We start from the raw sequence: 27567 nt of genomic DNA, 5'->3' as shown, positions 1-27567 counted from the left end.
AGCTAGCAGTCTGTGTGAGAGCGTGTGCTCGTGTCGCAGAGTTTCTGCAAATTGGGAAAAAGTGAATGTGAAAATAAGAAACGGGAGGCCCCTTGACACCTTTGGTGTGGTGCGGTGCGTGTGTTTTTAACTCTGCCACATTCAAGAGCGCCATTAGCTTCTCCAGCCGCACTCTTTGCTCGCTCAAAACCACATGTTAATATCAAACCACTGAGATCACCAACACTGACTGAATGGGAGTCCGGCACAGAGGGCATGTGTCCATGTGTCCATGTGACAGTTTGAGGGCTTTTGTGTGCCCTTTGTGTATTTGTGATCCTATGCTTGAGTGCTAAATGCTTGTATACAAAGTATACATATAGCAGTAAACACATATGTACGTGGGCACGTGCAGTGTGTACGTGTACATGTACATGTGTGTTCGTGCATGCCTGTTGGTGTGTGCACACATCCATTGCTATGGGCATATGCCATGTGCTCTAAGCTGCTGATCAGATGACTGACCGGCCAGTGTGGGTTACTGCTGTATTTGGGAGGCTCCTCTAGACCGGCTCCGCTGAGCTCCTCGAAGCTGAGGTTGAGACTGAAGCCTCCTCCGTCGTGCTGGGCTCCGCCCGAGCGCCTGCTGGGCTCCCCGTGGTGCACGCTGCTGCCTTGCTCACTGGCAGCTCGGGACTCGTCCTGAAGCAGAGCCTGGCTTTCAGCATGGCGCTGCTCCATCACCTGGAAGAGATGAGGTGTTAACAGTACATTTGGCTGGACAGGAGGACTGGATTGTTGGCTGTGCTGCTGAATATTACCCGGCATCACAGTTCCAGGTCGTTTTAGGTCAGTGAGTCTTTTGAATTTTGTTTGAGGTCAAACAGTGGATGGTAAACAAGTTTTTTGGACAGTGCGTGACACAAACAAAAAGTATGTTAGACAACGGCAACAAGAGCAGCATGTGCTTTCGCGAGGAGAACTGTGAGCTGTTCCTTAAGTAGAGCTATTCAGCTGTCCACTCCTCCCTGACAATAACCTCCCTTCATCCAGATATCAGTCGGCCATCTTGAACCAGATGGCTGTGCTGGCTGCTTCCTGGCAACACAACACTGTTTAGTATTTGGAGCTGCATGTACACAGAGTTAGGCCACTGCAGTTTCCAGCTGCTTCTATGCGAGCTCCGCATTTGTTCTCCAGTAAAACATGACCAAACTGTTTTTATCCAGGGCCCTGGTTTAGTATTAAGAGCACAAACCGACATCTGATGAAGTGGAGCCGGCTACATGTGTTAGTGATTTCAGCCTCAGCCCCCAGCCCAACCGACTGGACTCCTGGCTGACTGACGAACGGCCTTCTCGTAATACGGATTATAAAAACTCCCATCCCAATATCTCAGCAGAGCGCAAGATGCCGTATTACGAGATGCTTTTTTTGTGTGTGCGTTTCTTTTTTATATAAACATCAGCTGAAATCATTCCGCTGACTCCTTCCTGGCAGTGTGGAGGTTCTGCCTAGTGTCAGAGAGTGAGGAGCATGTATGCTATAACAAATCTATTCCATGGCTTTAGTGTAGATCAACAAGGTGACTGATGCTACTGTTGTTGCTTTCCTTTTTATTTAGATATCTACAGACACCCAATCTCTTTTTCTTTGATTCACCAAAAGTATTACACTATCACAGACGCGTGCACACACACACACACACACACACACACACACACACACACACACACACACACACACACACACACACAGACAGACAGACAGACACACACACACACACACACACACACACACACACACACACACACACACAGACAGACAGACACACACACACACACACACACACACACACACACACACACACACACACACACACACACAGACAGACACAGACACAGACACACACACACACACACACACACACACACACACACACACACACACACACACACACAGACAGACACAGACACACACACACACACACACACACACAACATATAAAATTCCCACATAATAACAATTCCAAAGGAGGCTCCCGCTCTAAAGCAATGGAAGACATCTCCAAGGGGGGAATCTAGTCTCACCATTCCCCTGAAGAGCTGCCAGTCTCCAAAGTTCATGTCCATCTCTTTCTTCAGCTCGTCCAGGTTGCACTGGGACAGCACGCGGCCGTTGACATTGGCCTGCAGTGGACAGGGAGGGGTATGACTGCTTCATGTATGAACATGTGTAAAGACGGCTCGGGCCAAAACAAGCACAACACACAATAAAGCAGGGAGGTGGTGGGTAGGGAACTGCAAGAGGAAAAATATCCCTGAAACTAAACTAGAAAGCTTTATCATTGAAAACACATTTTATGAATATCCCCCAAATTGGGAAACCAACAGGAAACCAGTGAGAAAATAAAGTATTTGATATGCTTTGGCAAATCAAAATAAAGGATGCTTTTACTATGTGTACTAGAGACTACGCTGACACTGCATGATTTGGAATGTTTCAACTTTATCGGCAAGCCAAGGTGGATGCGTACCTTCTTGACGGTGGTGGTGTACTGAGGCAGCATGCTGGGGTCCACACCCTCCATCTGGGTGAGACGCTCACACACTGCATCTGTGTTCAGAGAGGTGAGCAGGACCACAGAGACCTAGACACACAAACGCACACAATCACAATAAAACCACGTCATCCAGAGACTTTCAGTGAGTCCAGGTTACCGGCTCAAACTCCAGATTGTTAGCACACGCTGTTAGAGCAACCCATCACTCCTAAACCGTTTGATTAGGGCAAAACGAGCAACAATTCCTGGCAAAGACATGTGCAGCCCTGTTACTGTGAGGCACACCCACAAGCCCACACAGCAAGTCTCTCCATCAGTCACACAATGTAAGTGTCAACGTAAACAAGGCCGCCAACCCACCCAAATATACGCTTACCTGCTCTGCCTCTTTGCCCAGTGTATACATAAGCACGCAGAGTGTGTGCACAACACTTAAGAGGATGGAGTCTGTAAGTCTGTGAGGTGCTGCTGAACCGAGCCCCACTGAAGCCACCGCTCAGCAGCTATGAGGCCTGTTGATGCTGCCTAAGGCCCCACACACACACAGCCCACATGCTGCCCACTGGCACCAAAACTACACTCAACTCCAGCCGCCCTCTCTTCTCCTGTTCTGCATCCATGTCTGCCTGTTCTCTCTGAACACTTGCTCTCCTTCCTTCCTTCCTTCCTTCCCTCCCTTCCTTCCTGTCACATTCCTTCCCTCTGTCACTCCTTCTCGCCTGCCCGCCCGTATGTCCTCCTCCTCTTTCCATCATCCACTCTGTCTTTCTGTCTCTGTCTTTCGCCCCATCTTCTTCCCGACTCCCCCTCCCCTCCTGTCTGCGCGTCCCCCCATTAACACCATTAAGACAGGGCTTCAGACTTGAGCCCCCCGGCTTTGTTTGTGCACGGCCTCGAGGGAGACGAGAGCAGGGCTTAGACGGACTTGGCGTTCCCCTTCTTGTCTAGTTGCCGTGAGTGGTTGTTAGAGAGAAAATAAGCAGCTCACAACACAGGACAGAATACAAGATGCCAACTTCCTGTAGTGCCGAGCAAAATGATGAAGAGGGTGACTGGCACCCAGGGAGTCTAGCTACTGTACAGAAACGACTGAACCGACTCATCTAGCACAATGCTACATAGGAACTGGGAACCTAAGGTGTGTTTTGCAGTGATTTCAGAGTTATGAGTCTAGGATAACGTCTCCTCCCACCACAGCATGCTCTCTAGTATTGAACCAGGAAGTGTTAGTGAGGAGGTCTACACAGGTGGAGGATGGAGGGAAGGTAGGAGACGGAGATGGGAATATGGCCTTGAAACCAGACGTGTACCTGCTTTGCTTTGTAAGGCAGCGACTTTAACAGCTTCAAAAGGAGACAAGAGGCAAACGGACAAATAGTCAGACAGAAAGATGGAGAAATTATGACATTGTAAAGCTGGAAGCCTGTACTGTAGCTATGGGGGGGAGGAAGACAGAAAGACACTGCTGCACAGGTTAAACTCATCATCAGAGCTGGTGGACAGAGAGACATTGACATCAGGGCAGACATTAGACATTTATCTGTCACACAGCAGGGGAGGACATGGCTCCTCTACAGCAGCACCCAGCCAGCCGGCCACCTCAGACTGGAGAAGAAGTGGCCATTTGGCCTAGAATTAAAACACAAGGCGATTTTGATTTCCACTGGAGTCAGCGAGCGTTTGGTGATCTGTGCAGGCAGAACAGACCGTGAGAGAGAGAGAATGAGAGAGAGAGAGAGAAACCCAAGTAAGAGAATGAGACATCTCTCACTCTGCACAGAGAAGCAGAAGTTTCAATGTGGCGAAGGCCTTAAATACGACTCCTCTATTCAGACGGTGAGCGTGTGTTCTGAGAACGTGTGTGTGAAAGCGTTGATGTCTGCGGGTGTGTTTATAGTGTGTGTGTGTGTGTGTGTGTGTGTGTGTGTGTGATAAGGCTGTAATTACAGCTGGGCTGAGCTCAGGGCTGGGCAGAAGGATGGGGAAGAGGAAACAGAGCTCTGTGAGGGAGGAAGCGTCTTGGTAAGGAGATAAGCTCTACTAGCGCTGGGCTCATTGTCAGTGTGTGTGTGTGTGTGTGTGTGTGTGTGTCTGTGTGTGTGTGTTGCCAGGCCCAACAGTCTCTGATGATAATCCCAGCAGCCCAAGGAATCCATACTCCAGCTTATATCAGCTAGGCAATTACACTAGGCTAGGCCCGCTACATAGAGTGCAGGCTAATACTCACACAGACACAAATGAGCAAGCGTGTGTGTGTGTGTGTGTGTGCGCGCACACACACTTTTATACACAGACATATGCAGGAAGACAGGCGCACGGGTACACTGCACACACTACACTACACACACTGCACTACACACGGGTACACTACACACACTACACTACACACTACACAAAGAGTTGAGGGCTGAACCAAAAAGGGGCTAAGATGAGCTAATGTACATAAAAAAAGCTAGTAATATTTTAGAAGAGGATGAAAATGTAGAAAATACATACTGAAGGAATGAATAGGGGTAGGGGTAGTAATGAATAGGGGTAGGGGTAGTAATGAATAGGGGTAGGGGTAGTAATGAATAGGGGTAGGGGTAGTAATGAATAGGGGTAGGGGTAGTAATGAATAGGGGTAGGGGTAGGGTAGGGGTAGTAATGAATAGGGGTAGGGGTAGTAATGAATAGGGGTAGGGGTAGTAATGAATAGGGGTAGTAATGAATAGGGGTAGGGTAGGGGTAGTAATGAATAGGGGTAGGGGTAGTAATGAATAGGGGTAGTAATGAATAGGGGTAGGGGTAGGGTAGGGGTAGTAATGAATAGGGGTAGGGGTAGTAATGAATAGGGGTAGGGGTAGTAATGAATAGGGGTAGGGGTAGGGTAGGGGTAGTAATGAATAGGGGTAGGGGTAGTAATGAATAGGGGTAGTAATGAATAGGGGTAGGGGTAGGGTAGGGGTAGTAATGAATAGGGGTAGGGGTAGTAATGAATAGGGGTAGGGGTAGGGTAGGGGTAGTAATGAATAGGGGTAGGGGTAGTAATGAATAGGGGTAGTAATGAATAGGGGTAGGGGTAGGGTAGGGGTAGTAATGAATAGGGGTAGGGGTAGTAATGAATAGGGGTAGGGGTAGTAATGAATAGGGGTAGGGGTAGTAATGAATAGGGGTAGGGGTAGTAGAAAGAAAATAGCAGAGAAAGGGAAACAAGAGGGCAGGAAAGGATGTGAGGAAAGGAGACACATTGTCGCAAAGGAGACAGTGGAGGAAGGGATAGAGCAAAGACTGGCCAAAACAGAAAGACAGGGAGAGAGAGGTGAGAGAATGGATCCTGAGAGAGAACATTACATAGTAATCTTTATTTAAATCTTTCATATACCTCCTTTAAAAGCCTACTGCCAGTGCTCTGATAAGTGCCTCTGTGGAGCAGAGGTCCACTGACTGCTGTTATCATCAAATTGTTCTCCAGCTAACCGATTCCTCTAGAAGTGCATGTGTGTGTGTGTGTGTGTGTGTGTGTGTGTGTGTGTGTGTGTGTGTGTGTGTGTGTGTGTGTATGTGTGTGCATGTGCGTGCATGCATGCACACACACACACATTCAGAGGAGAGGTTTCTGTCCAATCTGATTCCAGGCATTCCTGCAGTTCTTCAGTGGGTTAACTACAGTTTTCTGTCCATCCCGAGAGAATGGGCTCTATCTCTCTGTCAGCATCAGAGTTAATTTCATTCGCCATGTTTGTTACGTTTGTCTTGTTGCAGCTGGTGACAAGACACATCTCTCTCAGTGGTTTAACGCTTTACAGGTCACAGTCACACCAGATGCAGCTGTAGCATTGACTGCAGGCATTCTACAGTCGGCAGCGAGTGTGATAGTATATATTTGTTCTCACGGCTTTCATAAACCGCAGCGTTGAAATAGTCTGAACAGCAAATTGAGTCAGTACCCATGCATAATCAAGAGCACGTTTTCATGCCTCCAAGATCTGCAAATGTCGGTTGGTGCATTTTGATACATGCTTGTGTGCTCTTGAATTCAACATCATAAATGTATGACAAAATGGGATTGTTAGCTTTAAGGACCCCAGATAGTGAGGGGCTAGTTGCCTGCTTGCTTATAGAGAGCCAGAGTGAACGTCACTTCCTGCTTCAGCACTGTACCAGAGATTTTCCTCCGCCATTTACTTTCCCATAGACATTTCGTAAAAAGCTTATAAAAATAGTTTTACTTGGTCAAACCAAACGGTTCAGCTATATTTAGAATCGGGAGAGACCAAAGAACATTTCACTCAGACCAAAACTTAAAAAAACAACATCTAAAAAATATTTTCTTTAAATCATTTTTTTTTTTTTTTTATGTTTTGGTCCGAGTGAAATGTTATGTGGTTTTTCCTGTTTCTAAATACGGTACATCTGAAGCGTTTGGTTTGAACAAGTAAAACTATTTTTATACGCATTTTCGGATGAAAATCTCTGGTACAGTGCTGAAGCAGGAAGTGATGTTGACTTTAGCTGTCTATTATGTAATGCTGTTGGTCTGCATACTGTATATGCGTGTCCGCGTGCAGCATGTCTGTTAATGTGCACGTTAGGTTACCATGGTGGGCTCAGAGCGACACGAGGGGAGGCCTTCTCTGGTATCCTCTGCAATAACATCCTGACATGGGCACAGAATGGAGACAAGGAGGTTGTGTGTAGAGAGAATGGAGGTTGAGTTCATGACTACTCAATTTACGGAAAAACTTTCCGACAGCAGCCCGTACATTTTTGATGCGGGCTTTTAGCCACAACAAAGACTGCGGTTGAATAACAAATTGGTGTCGGGGGAAGGGGCTGGGTTCACGACCTAACAAATATGCCCACCAGCTCCAGGAGCTGTAATCTAAACTAATGTGGAGATGATGGAACATGGACAGGTGAGCTCACACTGAGGAGAGAGGAGAGGACAGGGAGGAACAGAGGAGTGAAGGACCAGGAGAAGTGTAGTGGAGAGAAGAAAGAGTTTGCGGTAAGAGAAAGGTTCATGCACTAAGTCTACACAATGGACCTGACAGCATATTGAACAGAGAGTTATTGGATACCAGTACTGAGTCTGAATGGTTTGGCTTTAATTATAGTCAGAAAATGCATAGTAAAGATGGAACCAGATTTCTCTGGGCTGGAACTGCTGTGGAACATTCTTCCAACTAATTATATCAAATATGCTAATATATATATACTTTTCCCCCCACAACATTCAGTGTGAACCATATGAGGAAAATCTATTGTTTAAACTGTCAATCACTCATACCACAGAAACAGTGTTGTTGCACACTATAACGAATACAACTACTACTAGTACTGTATGACCATCTATTGCTACCTGGAAGCATATAATAGATGGATGTAGCGCTACTATGGGTTCTGTACTTACAAGTCCATTGGTGTTGTCCTTAGGGTGGCCAGGTGGTTTGACGGATAGGCGGGAGGATGAGGGAGCATGGTGGGAGTAATGCCTTGGCACATGGTGATACACATGATGGGGGAAATAAGGCTATGAGGGGAGAGGAGAGGGAGAGGAGGCGACGATAAAACACAACAGAACAAAAATCATATGAGGGAGCTCTCGAACACATGCTCAAAATGAGGTGGGAAATAAATAATATTGCTAACTTATTCATTCTTTCTGAGTTACGTAAGTGAGGTGCTGGTTTATAGAACCTTCCGACTATATATAGTACATACCAAGATCTGTTCACTGCAACATGTACCCAGGTAGAACAGCCAAGTGGGTCATTTCAACTTGGCATCTATGATACGCCGCAGAGATGTACTGTCTGGTTTTCACAAGAGCAGCTAAATCTAGTGACCAGTGACCAATTTTGTTATACGGAGCCCAGGAGAGTATAATGTTCCTGTGGTTCTGACATTGAGATCAGTGAGAGGGCCACTTTTTTCACTTGGACTTTGTATATCAATATGGATATCTGTTGGATGAGATGTCATTTCATCAACTCTAAATGGTTAACTCATGTTCACTGGTAGTGTACTGGGTAACTAAATGGCATTGCCTGTCCCATCTCACCCGGTTGTAGAAGGGGTGCTGAGGACCGGTCATGCCGCTGAAGTAGGAGCTGTGAGGTTGGGGGGGCAGGGAGCCGGTGGGGGTGCAGGCGGCAGAGTGCTGGCCGTAACCTGACGGGGGACGGGGCGCCACCTCCTGCAGGGGCAGCGTGGGATAGGTCACCCCCCCGCCCATGTGCATCTGCTCCCTGGCCGCACGCACATCTGAGAGAGGACACAACACAAAGAAAGAGAGAGACAGGGAGGGAGGGAGGGAGGGAGAGGGAAATGTTTTATCTGCAATGCTGATGAAGATCATGTCTTGGCCATGAGTATAAAGAGCCTTCAGATCTGCCCACGCAGCATCGATTTAGCTTGATTTCATCATCTCTAGTGAGTTTAAAGAGTGGAGAATCCAAAGAGATAAATAAATATCTAACGATGGACCAAGCATGGATGAAATTCTCAGTGCGCTTTAGGGAATAATACAGGAAAGTTGTTTTGAACATGTCCTCCTCATCCAGAACAATCCCATCTAAAAACTAAATGTTGGAGAGAAAAAGTGCCACTGATGTTAAAGAACAGTGACCCTTCAACTGAGACCAGCAGGCGTGCTGATATTCTGCTTTTTCCATATTATATGCCAGGGAATGGCACGCGATGATTCTGCCATATGCAGCACTAAACTGTCCCTGACAAATAAATGCAGCCATGTAAACTAACATAATGCGTCATGTGAGCTCATAGAGTATCTCAGGAAATACTTTGCCGCAATTGTCTTCACATAAATCAATTGTGCATTGAGAGAAGCCGAGTAGGAACTGAGTAGGAGCTTTGGTAACCCGCCCCCCCCCCCAAATTAAAGTTAAATAAGCCCAGAGACAGAACAGAGTGGCTCTGTGCGGCTGGCAAGAGAGTAAGAAGCAGAAACAGAAGCAGGCACCAGAATGTCTCCTGGTTACACAAGTGGCTGCTGAATGACACGCCGAGCGAGACCCAATCCAGCCTGAGAACACAATGGAGGCCTTATGATGGGAGTCCGGCTCCTGGGCGGGTATCACTGACAGCACTGCCCACTGGCTGGCCACAGGACACTGGGCACCAAGCAGCCACGGAGGGATGACTGGGCAGGAGCATTGGTCACCTTCCGCTCCCTGGGGACACGTGCGGAGGTGAAAACACCCACACACTTGCAAGCGCGCTCACAAATAAACATGTGTTTGGTTGGATACCTATACACACACCTACACAGACATTGAGCCATGAAACCCTGTACTTACGGACTGGACGTCTTGGTCAGCTGTGGCCACCGTGACTCACTCAACCTTGGCTCAACGGAACAGACTCAGTGTTTGTGTGTGTGTGTGTGTGTCTCTCTTTGTGCTTTCTGTGGTCTCATAACACTGTGATGCAGTAGCTTCCCACTAGGCGTCATTAACATGACTGTATGCTGAACAGAGACTGACGCACAGCAACAAATATACAACGGCACTCTGGCCTACATTTACATACTGATGCACTATTGCGTCACTCTAACTAGAAAACACTGAAGTCTGATGCAACACCAGAGGCAGATGGGTGACAGTGAGTGAAAATATTGTCCTGATCCCACGATGTGGGAGCCGACATGATGTGGGAGCTGATCCCACGATGTGGGAGCTGACATGATGTGGGAGCTGATCCCACGATGTGGGAGCTGACATGATGTGGGAGCTGATCCCACGATGTGGGAGCTGACATGATGTGGGAGCTGATCCCACGATGTGGGAGCTGACATGATGTGGGAGCTGACATGATGTGGGAGCTGACATGATGTGGGAGCTGACATGATGTGGGAGCTGACATGATGTGGGAGCTGACATGATGTGGGAGCTGACACGATGTGGGAGCTGACATGATGTGGGAGCTGACATGATGTGGGAGCTGACATGATGTGGGAGCTGACATGATGTGGGAGCTGACATGATGTGGGAGCTGAAAGCATTTCAACCTGTGATTGTTTGGAAAGGAGAGGCAAACTGTGGGTTTCTGAGGGCCCCCACAGTGGGCGACTTCAGAGCAATGAGTAATGCTACTGCCAAATGAGTTGGCACTGAATTCAACAGATCGCACAGAGGACATTTCTCTGTTTCACTATGCCATTGTATATAAGTCTGTCAACAATTTGACGTTATGTACTTTTAGACTCAAATTGTTTAATTAACCTCTCAGAGAAGGGGCGCACACACACACACGCACGCACGCACGCACGCACGCACGCACGCACGCACGCACGCACGCACGCACGCACACACACACACACACACACACACACACACACACACACACACACACACACACACACACACACACACACACAGTATGCAGATGCCCCGTACACAGCAGTGTTTTTCTCCACTTAGATCAGCACATTTCTGAGACAAACAGTGATCTGCGGTGTAACACAGTGAGCAGTGTGGCATGCGTAGGAGAGTGCAAAGGAAAGGGCTGTTTGATGGCAAAGTAAAGCGCTGAAAATGTTGTTAGTATAGCAGACATTTATACTGATATTGATTTGTGTAGGTGGGCCTCCTTTTACATGTGCTGCTGGCCCCACTCACAGCAGTACATTTCTTAGCTTCCGTGCTCTGCTTCTCTCTGCTTCTTGAGCGTGTCGACCACAAGCTGCTGTAGGTAGTATTGTCTGTGTGTGATGGAGCATTCTCCCCTCTAACACAAGGCAGATGTCTACCATGGGAGACGAATAAAGTAACGTTGACCTTGTAAATACACTGAGTATCTATAACATAAATGTTAACATAATGCTAAATGCCTATAAACAAAATGCAATTATGCATGATAGGGTCTACTAAGTGCGTGCGGACCTGCGATAATCTCCCTGAGTTTGGGGTCCAGGTTGACGGTGCAGGGCAGGAACATCTCCACGTCCCTGGCAGTGAGGACGGGCGTCCTGGAGGAGAGGAACACCTCAAAGCTGCGGATGTCTCCATCGATCTCCAGCAGTGGCTCCACATCCTTGGTGGTGGGGATGTTCTTGGAGATTCTTGAGAGAAGAGAAAGAAATAGAGGAAAGATTTACTGACACGTAAGGCTGAACAATTTTGGCTATTTTCAAATTCACTGGAAATTCTAAATGAAAAAAGAAAAAGAAGAAAAAGGGGGCGACATTTTCCTATGTTGACAAATTTTACAATTAACTGTGGAAATTAAATTTGTGATGCACGATCATATCATTAATTGTGAAGCTTTACTGACATGTTAAAAAAAGGCAATTGAAATGTGTCAAACGGAAGTCTACAGAGAAAACTGATTGGTGGATTCAGAATAGAAAATGCTAAGTATGACATTCTGATGAAAAAAGAAAAGAGGAAATAGCAAGCGGTTCTGTTAAGATGGCAGAGATATGCAACGGTCATCAGCATCATGAGAGAAGAGAGATAAGTGGATTTGGAGAAGGCAAGATAGTGAAAGGGGGATGTTGGAGGACAGATAGAGCGAGGGATGTTATCTTTTCTCCGCAGAGAGGAAACCTGAGAAGATGACAATCAGGGTAATTTAGCAAGCAGCAGACGGAAGCGCGTCAAGATGCGCCGCTGCAGTTAGCATGATGTTTCTTATCACAGTCTCTAAGTAAACAGCCATGTTTGGAGATTGTTCCATCGCTGCATGATACACCTTTTCCTATCTATACACCAGAAAAACAACCTCATACTGAATTAAGGACATCGGATTTCAGAGAAAAAGATTTTAGATTCACTGTGTTAAGTTTATACAATGCTACGCTTAAAAAGCTCAGAACTGCACCAACTCTGGAACCACACAATATAAAAAGCTATGCTTTTAAGGCTGGCACAATAAAAAACAAAACAAAAGAGAACAAATCTAAATGTATGGACAAAGCTGATAAAACAGTAGGTTTAGAAAGAAGTAGCAGCAGCTTTTAAGTGATTAATGTTGACATGTTTTGAGGTGGGAAATCTAATTTCAGCACAAGGTTAAAAAATACATCAGTTTCATCAAGGCTAGCGTGTTTTGTGGCCAGAGCTACAAACAGAAGCAAACACCAGCCACCAAGCAGCAATCAGCACATCTGGTTAATCCTATCATTCAGACATGAAAATATGACTTATGACACTGGCCATTCATCAGCAGAATGGGCTGCTCTTATCAGATGAATGAGGGGACTCCAGCAGGGAGCAGACATTTTTCTCATCTCCGCCTCCATTTCTCATTTGCTCCCTTCATCACGTTCTCAGGAGATGTCTTGCCTTTCTCTCCCCACATCCCGCTTAACCTTCCCTCCTCCCTGATCAACCCAAACTCACCTGCCTCCACCCTCCTCTCAATCCAAACTCACCTGCCTCCACCCCCTCTCAATCCAAACTCACCTGCCTCCACCCCCTCTCAATCCAAACTCACCCGCCTCCACCCCCTCTCAATCCAAACTCACCTGCCTCCACCCCCTCTCAATCCAAACTCACCTGCCTCCACCCCCTCTCAATCCAAACTCACCTGCCTCAACCCTCCTCTCAATCCAAACTCACCTGCCTCCACCCCCTCTGAATCCAAACTCACCCGCCTCCACCCTCCTCTCAATCCAAACTCACCTGCCTCCACCCCCTCTCAATCCAAACTCACCTGCCTCCACCCCCTCTCAATCCAAACTCACCTGCCTCAACCCTCCTCTCAATCCAAACTCACCTGCCTCCACCCCCTCTGAATCCAAACTCACCTGCCTCCACCCTCCTCTCAATCCAAACTCACCTGCCTCAACCCTCCTCTCAATCCAAACTCACCTGCCTCCACCCCCTCTCAATCCAAATTTACCCGCCTGCACCCTCCTCTCAATCCAAACTCACCCCGCCTCCACCCTCCTCTCAATCCAAACTCACCCACCTCCACCCCCTCTCAATCCAAATTTACCCGCCTGCACCCTCCTCTCAATCCAAACTCACCCCGCCTCCACCCTCCTCTCAATCTGTGCGCTGGTATGTTGAGGACGCTGTCTGGCGAGCTGGGTATTTCCCTGGGACTGATCTGTTTTATTGAGTGAACAGAGGCTGGTCTTTCTGTGACTTGATTGGATGATTAGCACCATCGCCGCAGCACGCTAGCTACGCCAGAGCGAGGTCTGCATCTGGCTAGGGCTCAACACACCACTCTGTTAGCTGATAACCCAACTACCAGCTAACCTAATCCAGTTTACGTGCCAGCCCAAATGGGCCTCATCATCCTGGAAGTATCCTGACACAATGAGGCTCACATACCTCAGAGCATAGAAGAGACTGAAGCTGCTGCTCGGTGCCCCGACCTGAGGGGTGAAGACCTCAGAGGCCGACTGCACTCATTGACCATTTCCATCATGTAGATTTGAGGCATTTAGCTGACATTCTTATCCAGAGGGCTTAGAGTGAGGGAACAGGTAGAGGTCTGGACACTTAGTCAAGGGCATTTTGACAGGACAGATGGCTGCTGATGGACACATCTGCTGCAGCAGGGCTCGAACCTGTGACCTTGTGGTTACAGGATGGTGTCTTTAATTGCATGTACAAGTATGGCCAGAAATATAAAAAGGAGATCCTTGAGAGTGGAATTTTCTCACTATTTTAGTACTCGACCATAGTCCCGCACTGGAAAAAGTACCCCTTTTTTTACCAGCCGTTTACAGTTTGCTATAGTGTCTACATGGACAAGACACAGACCTTAAGTGAAAGCAACCAATCAGGGGCCCCCAGTAAAGACAGCCAATCACAGCGGTGGCTCATTTTGCTTGTGCGCCAAGTCCCCAGAATGGCCTATACAATTGTGGGTGGAGGAGAAGTGCTGCAAAATACTGTCAATTTAATTTAAAAATAAAAATACTTCTAAGCAATTTTTACAGCAAAAAAAAATAACAGATGTGTTTCACAGATGCCAGCTATTGGCATACAATTGCTGGGAAAGGGAAAAATACCCCCTGAGCTTAATGTCCACCACCTACGTCAGCTCTCTGTGTCCCTCTCTCACACCACTCTTTCCCCAGGTATGTGTCATCCTCATACAGGGAGAATGCCACTTCTCAGCAGAGCAGACTGCCCCCCCCTCTTTCCCCTTACACACACACACACACACACCCTCCACCCAACCACCGACACACAGACAGAGCCTGGGAGGCGCGTGTATCTGCGCTGAGAGGGGAGGACAGAGAGCACAGCTGGGCTCCAGTGGACAAAGCCCTCTCAGTGTGTGTCTTCTATCAGAACCTTTAACCAGACCCAAAAGGTCAAGGAGGCTCCATGCTGGCACACAGATGAACCCCGCTCACATGGCCTCCTCCGCTGGGGAGGCTGAGTGGGAGAGTGGAGGTACAGATGTTACCTACTGTACACACACTGCCCATTCAAACTGTCCACTGTCCACCACAGACACCTGGACAGTCAGGATGGGGACATTCAAAGGCATAAGATGAAGGCTGGTGTGTGTGTGCATGTGTGTGGGCGTGTGTGTGGGGTGGGGGGGGGGGGGGGGTAGGGGGGTTGTATGTGTGTGTTTGGTTCCTTTTCCCATGAACTGTATTAACCCATATACAGACTGAGAGAAGATTGTGCTTTTCCCCATCTCCAGCTGTCTTACTGCTGTTTATTTGTGGCTCTACAGACACAGACCAACAGGAGCCAGTGACTCACACTCACACTCTCTCTCTCTCACACACACACACACACACACACAGGCGCGCGCGCGCGCGCACACACACACACACACACACACACACACACACACACACACACACACACACACACACACACACACACACACACACACACACACACACACACACACACACACACACACACACTTCCTTTTTCTTTACAGAGAACACCCTCCAATGACTTTCTAAGGAATCCGGAGTCTTTTTATAGGACAATCTAACATAACTCAATGGTTTGACTACACAGTTCAGCTGCACTGTGCCAAAACCCAACAACATGGATCCAAATACATCTGAACGTCACACTTGGAAGTTGCAGGAGTATCAGACACAATGATGACGTCAGATGTTTTGTCAGTAAGTGTAATCGCCAATACTTAAACAAACAGACTACTTTTACAAAGCTGTACAATTACAAAGCTCAAGAAGTGGCCTCTCTTGCTTCCTTATTCCCTCTGCCAAGGAGGTGCCGTTTGTTTGTTTGTCAGCAGGATTACAGAAAAACGACTGGCCCGGTTCTGATGAAACTTGGTGGAAGGGTGTAGCATGGGCCAAGGAAAAACCCATTACATTTTGGAGCGGATCCGGATCACACTCACGAACAAGCAACACGAGCAGCACAAACTATTGGCCTTGGCCGGATGCCTCCGCTCTGCAACTGCCCTTCAAGTGAGTCAGTTGGTTTTGGGAAAGTCAGCCCAGTGCTAACACATACAAAGTCAGCCCAGTGCTAACACATACAAAGTCACTCTACACATGCAACAGTGGGCTCCGACAAGAAACTAGCTACAATTGTGCATACTTCGCTGACCTGTGTTTGCTCTGGCGTGCTGCAGTACCAACTCAAACATATAGTCGCACAGACAGCTGCATCTTCCAAAGACAACTAGGGGCTGGTGAGAGGAACGAGACATCCATCACACAGCTACACCCAAACAGACAGAAAGAGAGAGAAAAAGAGAGAGAGTCGGAGGTCCATTCCTGACGTTCCCAGCTGACTGGTCAGACATGTCTGCCAGAGGCTGGCCAGACACCCAGAGTGGAGCTCACACTTTGCCTTGTTAGGACAACGGTCAAGATCAGAGAACACCAAGAACAAAGGATGAAGAGATGAACTGATGCATGGAAGAATTATAGGGAAGGAAGGAAGATAGGACAGATTTTTTTTTATTATTTACTAAGAAATATTGATTAACTGACAATTGATACGCCTTTAGAGTGATACTGGTCAATGCTCCAGAACAAACACTACCCATTCAATGACAACAGCAGTTTGTCAGTGAGGCCTAACCACTTCAAATGACATCTTGTGCAGTTAATTGACGATGAGTTGTTGGCCTTGGCATCAAGCAATTGACACTAATGGCTTGTGACACAGTCAGCCTTCCTCATAGTGAACAGATGAGACAGGCTAAATGAACAAAGCTTTCTTATCAACAATCAGTCGCCAAATGACAAGATGGATGCTCTGGTTAGAGTGCCAAGGAAGCCGGCGTGTTACTTCTAAACAGCCTGAGGACCAGCGAGATAAAGTGCACCAGGCATCCCTGCAGCCGTTCCTACACAATGGGCCCATTGAGAGGACGCAGCTTATAGCTGCAGCAGTACAGACGCTTAGGCCCAGCCAGAGCAATCTAGTAAGAGAGTGGCACCAACGGAGGTCCAAAATGTGTGACTCAGGTAGCCAATGAATAGCCAGGAAGGGGCCTCGCGCTATGTTTGAATGCTAAAATAAAGCTGATAATATACAATTTGGTTCTTTAAACGTCTGACCCTTTCAAAGTACATCACAAACAGTCCATTTTGCTGCAACTTGACAGCGCTGCTTAATCCAGAACCTTACTTCCGGGAACTTTTGTGAGGTAAAAAAAAACTAGTCCATTGGAGTGAATGGAGATGTCGCAACTCTTCTATTATACGGCTCTGGGCCTGGCCACTCTGTGTGGCGTGGCCACTCTGTGTGGCGTGGCCACTCTGTGTGGCGTGGCCACTCTGTGTGGCGTGGCCACTCTGTGTGGCGTGGCCACACTGTGTGGCATGGTGTGGTGTGGCGTGGTCACTGTGTGGCGTGGTGTGGTGTGGTGTGGCGTGGTCACTCTGTGTGGCGTGGCCACTCTGTGTGGCGTGGTGTGGCGTGGTGTGGTGTGGCGTGGTCACTGTGTGGCATGGCCACTCTGTGTGGCGTGGCCACTCTGTGTGGCGTGGTGTGGCGTGGTGTGGTGTGGCGTGGTCACTGTGTGGCATGGCCACTCTGTGTGGCGTGGCCACTCTGTGTGGCGTGGTGTGGTGTGGTCACTCTGTGTGGCGTGGTGACTCTGTGTGGCGTGGTCACTCTGTGTGGCGTGGTCACTCTGTGTGGCGTGGTCACTGTGTGGCGTGGTGTGGTGTGGCGTGGCCACTCTGTGTGGTGTGGTCACTGTGTGGCGTGGTCACTATGTGGTGTGGTCACTGTGTGGTGTGGTCACTGTGTGGTGTGGTCACTCTGTGTGGCGTGGTCACTGTGTGGCGTTGTCACTGTGTGGCGTGGCCACTCTGTGTGGCGTGGCCACTCTGTGTGGTGTGGTCACTCTGTGTGGCGTGGTCACTCTGTGTGGCGTGGTCACTGTGTGGCGTTGTCACTGTGTGGCGTGGCCACTCTGTGTGGCGTGGCCACTCTGTGTGGTGTGGTCACTCTGTGTGGCGTGGCCACTCTGTGTGGTGTGGCCACTCTGTGTGGTGTGGTCACTCTGTGTGGTGTGGTCACTCTGTGTGGTGTGGTCACTGTGTGGTGTGGTCACTGTGTGGTGTGGTCACTCTGTGTGGCGTGGTCACTGTGTGGCGTTGTCACTGTGTGGCGTGGCCACTCTGTGTGGCGTGGCCACTCTGTGTGGTGTGGTCACTCTGTGTGGCGTGGTCACTCTGTGTGGCGTGGTCACTGTGTGGCGTTGTCACTGTGTGGCGTTGTCACTGTGTGGCATGGTCACTCTGTGTGGTGTGGTCACTCTGTGTGGCATGGTCACTCTGTGTGGCATGGTCACTCTGTGTGGTGTGGTCACTCTGTGTGGCATGGTCACTCTGTGTGGCGTGGTCACTCTGTGTGGTGTGGTCACTCTGTGTGGCATGGTCACTCTGTGTGGTGTGGTCACTCTGTGTGGTGTGGTCACTCTGTGTGGCATGGTCACTCTGTGTGGTGTGGTCACTCTGTGTGGTGTGGTCACTCTGTGTGGCATGGTCACTCTGTGTGGCATGGTCACTCTGTGTGGTGTGGTCACTCTGTGTGGCATGGTCACTCTGTGTGGTGTGGTCACTCTGTGTGGCATGGTCACTCTGTGTGGTGTGGTCACTGTGTGGTGTGGTCACTCTGTGTGGTGTGGTCACTCTGTGTGGCATGGTCACTCTGTGTGGTGTGGTCACTCTGTGTGGCATGGTCACTCTGTGTGGTGTGGTCACTCTGTGTGGCATGGTCACTCTGTGTGGCGTGGTCACTCTGTGTGGCATGGTCACTCTGTGTGGTGTGGTCACTCTGTGTGGTGTGGTCACTCTGTGTGGTGTGGTCACTCTGTGTGGTGTGGTCACTCTGTGTGGTGTGGTCACTCTGTGTGGCCTGGCCAGTGGCCACTGGGAGCTTTCTGAGCTTATCCAAATGCTAATAGGTCCCAAAGCCGACTGGAGCACAGCCTTTCTTCTCCTCTCCACCTCCCACATGCTGCAGCTGACGGGAAAGAGCAGAATTCATCTCTGTGTCTCTTCCGCCCCATCATCCTCTCCATGCTGCTGCTGAACGTATGAATGTGCCACTTGACTGCTTTACAGCCTCCCTCTGTGCGTATGGACGGCATGCACACACACAGCCACAAAGGGGCGGTGTCGCTGCCAAACATCTCCATAAAGGGGCCCAAAGAGAGACAGAGATGCCTGCAGAACAGACAAATGCCTATAACGCACATTGTTTGAGAAGCTCAACAGAGTCAATGTCAGATACTGTTGGGACCAGTACAACAGTGCGTGGGCGAAGCAGCTCGCTAGGCCCCGGGTCCAACCGGCGCATTCCTCTCCTGGTCGCAGTCATGTCAGAGCCACTGGCACGCTGTCTGCCAAGTGTGTGGATGAACCCGGAGAGGAGAGGAGAGGAGAGGAGAGGAGAGGAGAGGAGAGGAGAGGAGAGGAGAGGCCCTCTCTGGGCAAACAGTGGCCAGGCGGACAGAGCAGCAAGCTGGCGCGTGGACTCAGCAGCAATGCTGAGAGAGGTTATTGTTACAGGGTGAGCTGCCAAGGCCTCCACCATGCTTAAGGCAGAGAGGGAGAGCAACAATATGGTTTCACTTTAGACGACGCCATGTTCTTTGTCTCCTTAAAATCCAGCCGCATTTCCTTGATTTTAATCAAATGCTTCAAGTAATGTGCACACCCCCCTCTCCCTCTCTCTCTCCCTCATTCTGCTTTGCTCTCTCTCTCTCTCTCTCTCTCTCTCTCTGTCACACTGTCTCTTTTTCTCCTCTTTCTCAGGGCAGTGCCAACTGACAACTTGTGGCAGTGTCTGCTTTCTATATACATTCGTGGCAGAGTTGAGTCCAATAATTGCAACTCCCATGTACTAAGCTGGACCTGTGCATCCCCGTGCCGACCGCAGAGACAAGCCGGCTAATGGGAAACACACCAGGCTGATAAAACCAAGCAGCCTCTCGGTGAGACGGGCTTGGGCCTCAGCCTTTCTCTGAAATGTTGATTAAACTCATGTGTAGCAGCGAAACAGAACCACCCTGTTCCAGACCCCAAAAACCTTAACTGAACCCTCCACTCCAGAGTAACTAAGGCCCCTTTCTTGACGAATATTAGCACACTAAACCTCAGCTTTGTGATTGATGTGCGACGGGAGTGTTTGGAGCATCCCAGGCCCATGGCAGAGTCCGTTCGTCCTGACACTAATTGCACCATAGAGCGCATATCGGAGCATGCGGTAGTTTGATAGCTGTAACGGCCAGTTGATATACTGTGTATGATGATGCAGGGTTAAGCAGGGTGGACTGCTCCATTGAAGACACATCTGCTGTTCTGCAGGAGATAATACATCTGGCATGAGTCTGTTATGGACTTCAATTGCCCCCAAAAAGAGCAATGAATGTGACAAATAAACCTTGCAATTCTCGGGATGAAAACAGGCTGACCAGTTAACGTCCAATCAAATTCACTAAGAAGTATAACAAGTTAACCTCCAGTCTAGGGTTGGCACGATGGACGATGGCATCGACCATCGTGAGTGATATGGGCCGACCCCCCATCGACCGCTGAGCCTTCTACATCGGATCATCGTAATTAATTATCTGTTCGAATTGAAATTGTGCCATTTTAATAATAAAAAAGGCCAAGTCCACTTACCGTGACGTGCGGGGGACGCGCGGGCGACATTAAACAAGCGCACCCAGTTCAGTTCAGAGAAGCCTCCCCTCCCCCTCCCCCGCTCTACTGCTTCTCTGAACTGGGTGCGCTTGTTTAATGTCGCCGGGGCTTCGCCCACGCGTGAGAAGTTGGTTGTGTTGGTATGAAAACTTTTTAAGACAAAGAAGAAACTGTAACGTTAACGTTAGTTGTTTTGCGCCGTTCAAATTGCTAGTAGTGACAGCCCCACTGCTTCACTCGCCTGGCTCTGTGCTGTTAGCACAGATAGGCTACTAGTAGCCTATCGAAGCCCGCTGGTCTCTGTAGAGCTCAGCTGTCCTGTTAACTCATTGAGTGCCAGCCACTTTTGGAGAACGGACGCTCCCAGTGCCAGAGTTTCAGAGCGTTTTCAGTGATATCTCGAGGCCCACAGAATATTGTGTGATATTACTATGTAAACAACGAACACGCACAAAGAACGATGAGACTCTCTTCTATCATCTGCAATAAAAGTTTATTGATACCATTTTCCGGTCTTTAGTTATGAGCCGGAGAAGATAGGCTGTTTTGAGCAAAAAGACAGGTTTCAAATTATAAGCTGAGATATTCAGCCTTTTGTGAAATGAAGCATTTCAAGCACATTCACTGACTCTAGCTAATATTTTCTGATGTAGTGACGTGGTGTAGTTGTGTGGTGCCTGCGTGCCCCACCCCCCTCTCCCCCCCTCAGCTGCAAACTCCTCCCCACACTAACACACAGCCTACACGCACCCAGTCTATTTTCGGAGCGCGTCGTTTTTGTGCGCCGGGCGGCTCCCAGCGCGACACGGAAATGCCAAACCGGACTGCAGGGAAAGGTTTGGCCCTTCGGCGTCGGGTGCTGCCTTTCTGGCGGGTAATCGTGTGGAGAAACTATATGCAGACAGACAGACAGAGGCAGAGGAGCTCAGTTGTGGGCGCGGATTGACTGCGGTTCGCAGACGTCAGCTGCAGACAGAGCAATCTATATGGCTCTGGCTGCAGCATGCATCGGTTTCTCTTTGATCACGGCTTTTTCCTCCTGTTTTCCGGACCTTTCTGTAATCTGGAGAGCACTGTCGCCACCTAATGAGTCCGTAAAATAGGTTATACACCTTCAATAGCTCCCATATTTGTACAGGAGATGCCTGAGGCTTTGATCCATGTCCCACCGTCAAAAAATGCAATTGACGAACATACTCGTCCTTGGCACTCTACGTTACTAAACGAAATGACGAACATACTCGTCCATGGCACTCAATGAGTTAATGTGAACGCATTGCAGTGGTCTAGGCAAATGGCAGCGACTTAATAAATCATTAATTATTCCCCCCACCCCCGTCAATGATGATGCCATCGTCCATCACGATGGTTCACTGTAAAACAATCACGATGGATATTTTTTTGACATCGCACAACCCTACTCCAGTCAAATTCACTAAGAAGTATGACGAGTTAACCTCCAGTCAAATTCACTAAGAAGTATGACCAGTTAACCTCCAGTAAAATTCACTAAGAAGTATGACGAGTTAACCTCCAGTCAAATTCACTAAGAAGTATGACCAGTTAACCTCCAGTCAAATTCACTAAGAAGTATGACCAGTTAACCTCCAGTCAAATTCACTAAGAAGTATGACCAGTTAACCTCCAGTCAAATTCACTAAGAAGTATGACGAGTTAACCTCCAGTCAAATTCACTAAGAAGTATGACGAGTTAACCTCCAGTCAAATTCACTAAGAAGTATGACGAGTTAACCTCCAGTCAAATTCACTAAGAAGTATGACCAGTTAACCTCCAGTCAAATTCACTAAGAAGTATGACGAGTTAACCACCAGTCAAATTCACTAAGAAGTATGACCAGTTAACCTCCAGTCAAATTCACTAAGAAGTATGACCAGTTAACCTCCAGTCAAATTCACTAAGAAGTATGACCAGTTAACCTCCAGTCAAATTCACTAAGAAGTATGACCAGTTAACCTCCAGTCAAATTCACTAAGAAGTATGACGAGTTAACCACCAGTCAAATTCACTAAGAAGTATGACCAGTTAACCTCCAGTCAAATTCACTAAGAAGTATGACCAGTTAACCTCCAGTCAAATTCACTAAGAAGTATGACCAGTTAACCTCCAGTCAAATTCACTAAGAAGTATGACGAGTTAACCACCAGTCAAATTCACTAAGAAGTATGACCAGTTAACCTCCAGTCAAATTCACTAAGAAGTATGACGAGTTAACCACCAGTCAAATTCACTAAGAAGTATGACCAGTTAACCTCCAGTCAAATTCACTAAGAAGTATGACCAGTTAACCTCCAGTCAAATTCACTAAGAAGTATGACGAGTTAACCTCCAGTCAAATTCACTAAGTCTGACCAGTTAACCTCCAGTCAAATTCACTAAGTCTGACCAGTTAACCTCCAGTCAAATTCACTAAGAAGTATGACCAGTTAACCTCCAGTCAAATTCACTAAGAAGTATGACGAGTTAACCTCCAGTCAAATTCACTAAGAAGTATGACCAGTTAACCTCCAGTCAAATTCACTAAGAAGTCTGACCAGTTAACCTCCAGTCAAATTCACTAAGTCTGACCAGTTAACCTCCAGTCAAATTCACTAAGAAGTATGACCAGTTAACCTCCAGTCAAATTCACTAAGAAGTATGACGAGTTAACCTCCAGTCAAATTCACTAAGAAGTATGACCAGTTAACCTCCAGTCAAATTCACTAAGAAGTCTGACCAGTTAACCTCCAGTCAAATTCACTAAGTCTGACCAGTTAACCTCCAGTCAAATTCACTAAGAAGTATGACCAGTTAACCTCCAGTCAAATTCACTAAGAAGTCTGACCAGTTAACCTCCAGTCAAATTCACTAAGTCTGACCAGTTAACCTCCAGTCAAATTCACTAAGAAGTCTGACCAGTTAACCTCCAGTCAAATTCACTAAGAAGTATGACCAGTTAACCTCCAGTCAAATTCACTAAGACGTATGACCAGTTAACCTCCAGTCAAATTCACTAAGTCTGACCAGTTAACCTCCAGTCAAATTCACTAAGAAGTCTGACCAGTTAACCTCCAGTCAAATTCACTAAGAAGTATGACCAGTTAACCTCCAGTCAAATTCACTAAGAAGTCTGACCAGTTAACCTCCAGTCAAATTCACTAAGAAGTCTGACCAGTTAACCTCCAGTCAAATTCACTAAGAAGTATGACCAGTTAACCTCCAGTCAAATTCACTAAGAAGTATGACCAGTTAACCTCCAGTCAAATTCACTAAGACGTCTGCATAAATAAAAAACAAGACTTGAGAAGGATAGGGAGAATGTGAACGAGCGAGCAGCGAACATGGGCGAGGAGGGATGTTGTTCAACATATTTGACATCAATACATTTCAGATAGGTACTTTTCTTTGTAACCAGGTCTCATATCCACTGTTATCACACCAGATCTGCTGATCTTTTACACAGTCAGTTTTTCAGAACTAACTTTGGCCAGTATTAACAAATGGACAATATCATTGACAATATCAACAACCACTGACCATGCCTCGTAGTACAAATGGCACATGTCTAAGTCTTTATCATTAAGAAGCATGATAGTTGTGTATGATGATGTGTGACTCGGTTACGCTTTTTGTTGGTTTACTTGTTTGTGTCATTTGATTATTTAATCTTTTCTTTCTTTTTCCTTATTTTTCCTTATAGAAAATTGTTCTTATATTGTGTTTTATTCAATTATTTTCTTCCATTCTTTTTTTAATAGGTGAGGTACTACAAGCCTCTCCGGGTTTCTTTCCTCACGTGCACAAATAGCTTGTGTTATTTTTCTCTCTGTGCAAATAAACATAAACATAAGGAAAATGAGCACAGAATCTTTGCGATTGCTCCTTCATTCCTCTTTGTGTACCAGGAAGAGACAGAGAGGAAAAGCCTTGCGTTATTTTTAAGGACTTTCCTCAGAACTTAAAGCGCATCACTCTACAAATCCCAGCAGGAAAATCTGATAGCTAAATCCTTAAGATCATGTGCAGAATTAAAAGCTCCTTTAAAAAGCGGATATGGGGAAGAAAAGGACACTCGTGATTCTTCATGCGTGGAGGATCAGCTGGATAGGCTCATTCTTCTGCTTCGCCTGCCGAGGGCTCGCTCGCCCACTGAGGGCTCACTCGCTCAACGAGGGCTTGCTCGCCCGCTGAGGGCTCGCTCGCCTCGTTGTTTTGGCCTTTCCAAGAGTGGTTTCCTCACACACACACACACACACACACACACACACACACACACACACACACACACACACACACACACACACACACACACACACAGGGTCTGACCATTGCATTCTGAAGGGCCACGAGGTCAATGTCAGTCAGGAGTCTGACGCGCGCGCGCATGTGTAACTATGGGTCAAGTGTGCCCCAGGACCCCTGGTGGCTGTGAGTGGGGAGCCTCGTTGTCCACTTAAAGGTCAACCCCCCCCGCCCCCACAAACACACAGACCTTCCAGCACAAAGAGTGAGCAGAGCAGAGCAGAGCAGGAGAGATGAGCGATAAGAGACAGAAATGTAGATGATGTCTGCTTTGCTTTTCTTCTCTGCTCTTCTCTCCTCTCTCGGTCTCCATTTCTCTCTGCTTTCTCTTTAATTCTCTCAGACATCATCACATTTAAATGTTAATCCGACATTGTCGTCACCGACAGAGGACTCTATGACTAAAGAGCAGAGGGCAGACCGAGGTGTAGCAGAGGCTTCTAGTGCATCTCAGATGATTCTTTATGCTTTGTGCAAAAAAAAAGGAACAGAGAGCAGTTCTCTTGTTTCAGACCAATTAGACTAATCCTTCAACCTCGGCTTACCAGCACAAATGAAAAGCTTTACGGATTTGCTAACAAAGAATGCTGCATGACGTTCTTTCCATCCTCACTTGGTCAGCTGCACACACACACACACACACACACACACACACACACACACACACACACACACACACACACACACACACACACACACACACACACACACACACACACACACACACACACACACACATACACACGTCCCATGTCACCTGTATGCCTTGGCTGTGGCTGCTGTGTTTTTGACCATTTTGAGCAACTCAGTGGGAGTTTGGTGGTGGAGCTGGCTGAGGCTGATTCATGCCTTAGTCACCACAGCCAAACACCTGAGGGATGGAGGAACGACAACACACACACACACACACACACACACACACACACACACACACACACACACACACACACACAGAGACACACACACTACACACTTAACAGATGGTCAGAATGGAAGCAGCAGAGAGGACCACTCCCATTGTATAAACACAGCCATATGACAGCCAGGGGGCAGTGTATGTATTTGTGTGTCCGTGTCCCAAGATCACCACCTGGACACAGTCCCACCTCACTCCGAGCCGCAGCATCACCTGCGGCTTCGGACACACCTGAGGCATGGACACACCTGAGGCATGGACACACCTGAGGCATGGACACACCTGAGGCTTGGGACACACCTGAGACGTGGAAACACCCGAGACGTGGAAACACCCGAGGCATGGACACACCTGAGGCTTGGGACACACCTGAGGCGTGGAAACACCTGAGACGTGGAAACACCCGAGGCATGGACACAGCTGAGGCGTGGACACACCTGAGACGTGGAAACACCCGAGACGTGGAAACACCTGAGGCATGGACACACCTGAGACGTGGAAACACCCGAGACGTGGAAACACCTGAGGCATGGACACAGCTGAGGCATGGACACACCTGAGACGTGGAAACACCTGAGGCATGGACACAGCTGAGGCATGGACACACCTGAGACGTGGAAACACCTGAGGCATGGACACAGCTGAGGCATGGACACAGCTGAGGCTTGGGACACACCTGAGACGTGGAAACACCCGAGACGTGGACACACCTGAGGCAAAGACCTCCGACAGTAATCCTGCTGGTGTCTGTCTGATCCTGTAAAGTATTCATAGGCTGTAATTCCTTCACCTCAGTTTACCTCAGAGACCGACTGTCCCGCTTCACTCTGCTCACTCTCTCTTTTCTTCTCACTCTCTTATCTGTCTGATTCACCCTCTGTCTCTCCTATCTGCTCTGTGTCTGTCTCTCCTATCTGCTCTGTCTGTCTCTCCTATCTGCTCTGTCTGTCTCTCCTATCTGCTCTGTGTCTGTCTGTCCTATCTGCTCTGTGTCTGTCTCTCATATCTGCTCTGTGTCTGTCTCTCCTATCTGCTCTGTGTCTGTCTGTCCTATCTGCTCTGTGTCTGTCTCTCCTATCTGCTCTGTGTCTGTCTGTCCTATCTGCTCTGTGTCTGTCTCTCCTATCTGCTCTGTGTCTGTCTCTCCTATCTGCTCTGTCTGTCTCTCCTATCTGCTCTGTCTGTCTCTCCTATCTGCTCTGTGTCTGTCTCTCCTATCTGCTCTGTCTGTCTCTCCTATCTGCTCTGTGTTTGTCTGTCCTATCTGCTCTGTGTCTGTCTCTCCTATCTGCTCTGTGTTTGTCTCTCCTATCTGCTCTGTGTCTGTCTGTCCTATCTGCTCTGTGTCTGTCTCTCCTATCTGCTCTGTGTCTGTCTCTCCTATCTGCTCTGTGTCTGTCTCTCCTATCTGCTCTGTGTCTGTCTGTCCTATCTGCTCTGTGTCTGTTTCTCCTATCTGCTCTGTGTCTGTCTCTCCTATCTGCTCTGTGTCTGTCTGTCCTATCTGCTCTGTGTCTGTCTCTCCTATCTGCTCTGTGTGTCTCTCCTATCTGCTCTGTGTCTGTCTCTCCTATCTGCTCTTCCTATCTGCTCTGTGTCTGTCTCTCCTATCTGCTCTGTGTCTGTCTCTCCTATCTGCTCTTCCTATCTGCTCTGTGTCTGTCTCTCCTATCTGCTCTGTGTCTGTCTCTCCTATCTGCTCTGTGTCTGTCTGTCCTATC

General features: G+C 48.0%; 1 protein-coding gene across 2 annotated transcripts in view; it reads right to left on the bottom strand.

Annotated features, from left to right (window-relative positions):
- Positions 1–27567, bottom strand: part of kidins220a (kinase D-interacting substrate 220a) — a 79262-nt gene that overhangs the window by 3512 nt on the left and 48183 nt on the right. Inside the window, exons 24-30 of one of the 2 annotated variants that reach the window (XM_083634144.1) lie at positions 11431–11609; positions 8589–8791; positions 7938–8057; positions 3853–3885; positions 2516–2629; positions 2070–2168; positions 505–723 (exon numbers count right to left, since the gene is read on the bottom strand). In XM_083634144.1, coding sequence (XP_083490270.1) covers positions 505–723; positions 2070–2168; positions 2516–2629; positions 3853–3885; positions 7938–8057; positions 8589–8791; positions 11431–11609 — 967 coding nt within the window. The remainder of the gene's footprint in view (positions 1–504; positions 724–2069; positions 2169–2515; positions 2630–3852; positions 3886–7937; positions 8058–8588; positions 8792–11430; positions 11610–27567) is intronic. The other variant, XM_083634143.1, reaches the window with a different exon arrangement.

This window comes from Poromitra crassiceps (genome assembly GCF_964638095.1).
Source record: "Poromitra crassiceps genome assembly, chromosome: 3".
NCBI lineage: Eukaryota > Metazoa > Chordata > Actinopteri > Beryciformes > Melamphaidae > Poromitra > Poromitra crassiceps.
Note: the sequence above shows the minus strand (reverse complement) of the source record. Positions and strands in the feature narration are given on the sequence as shown.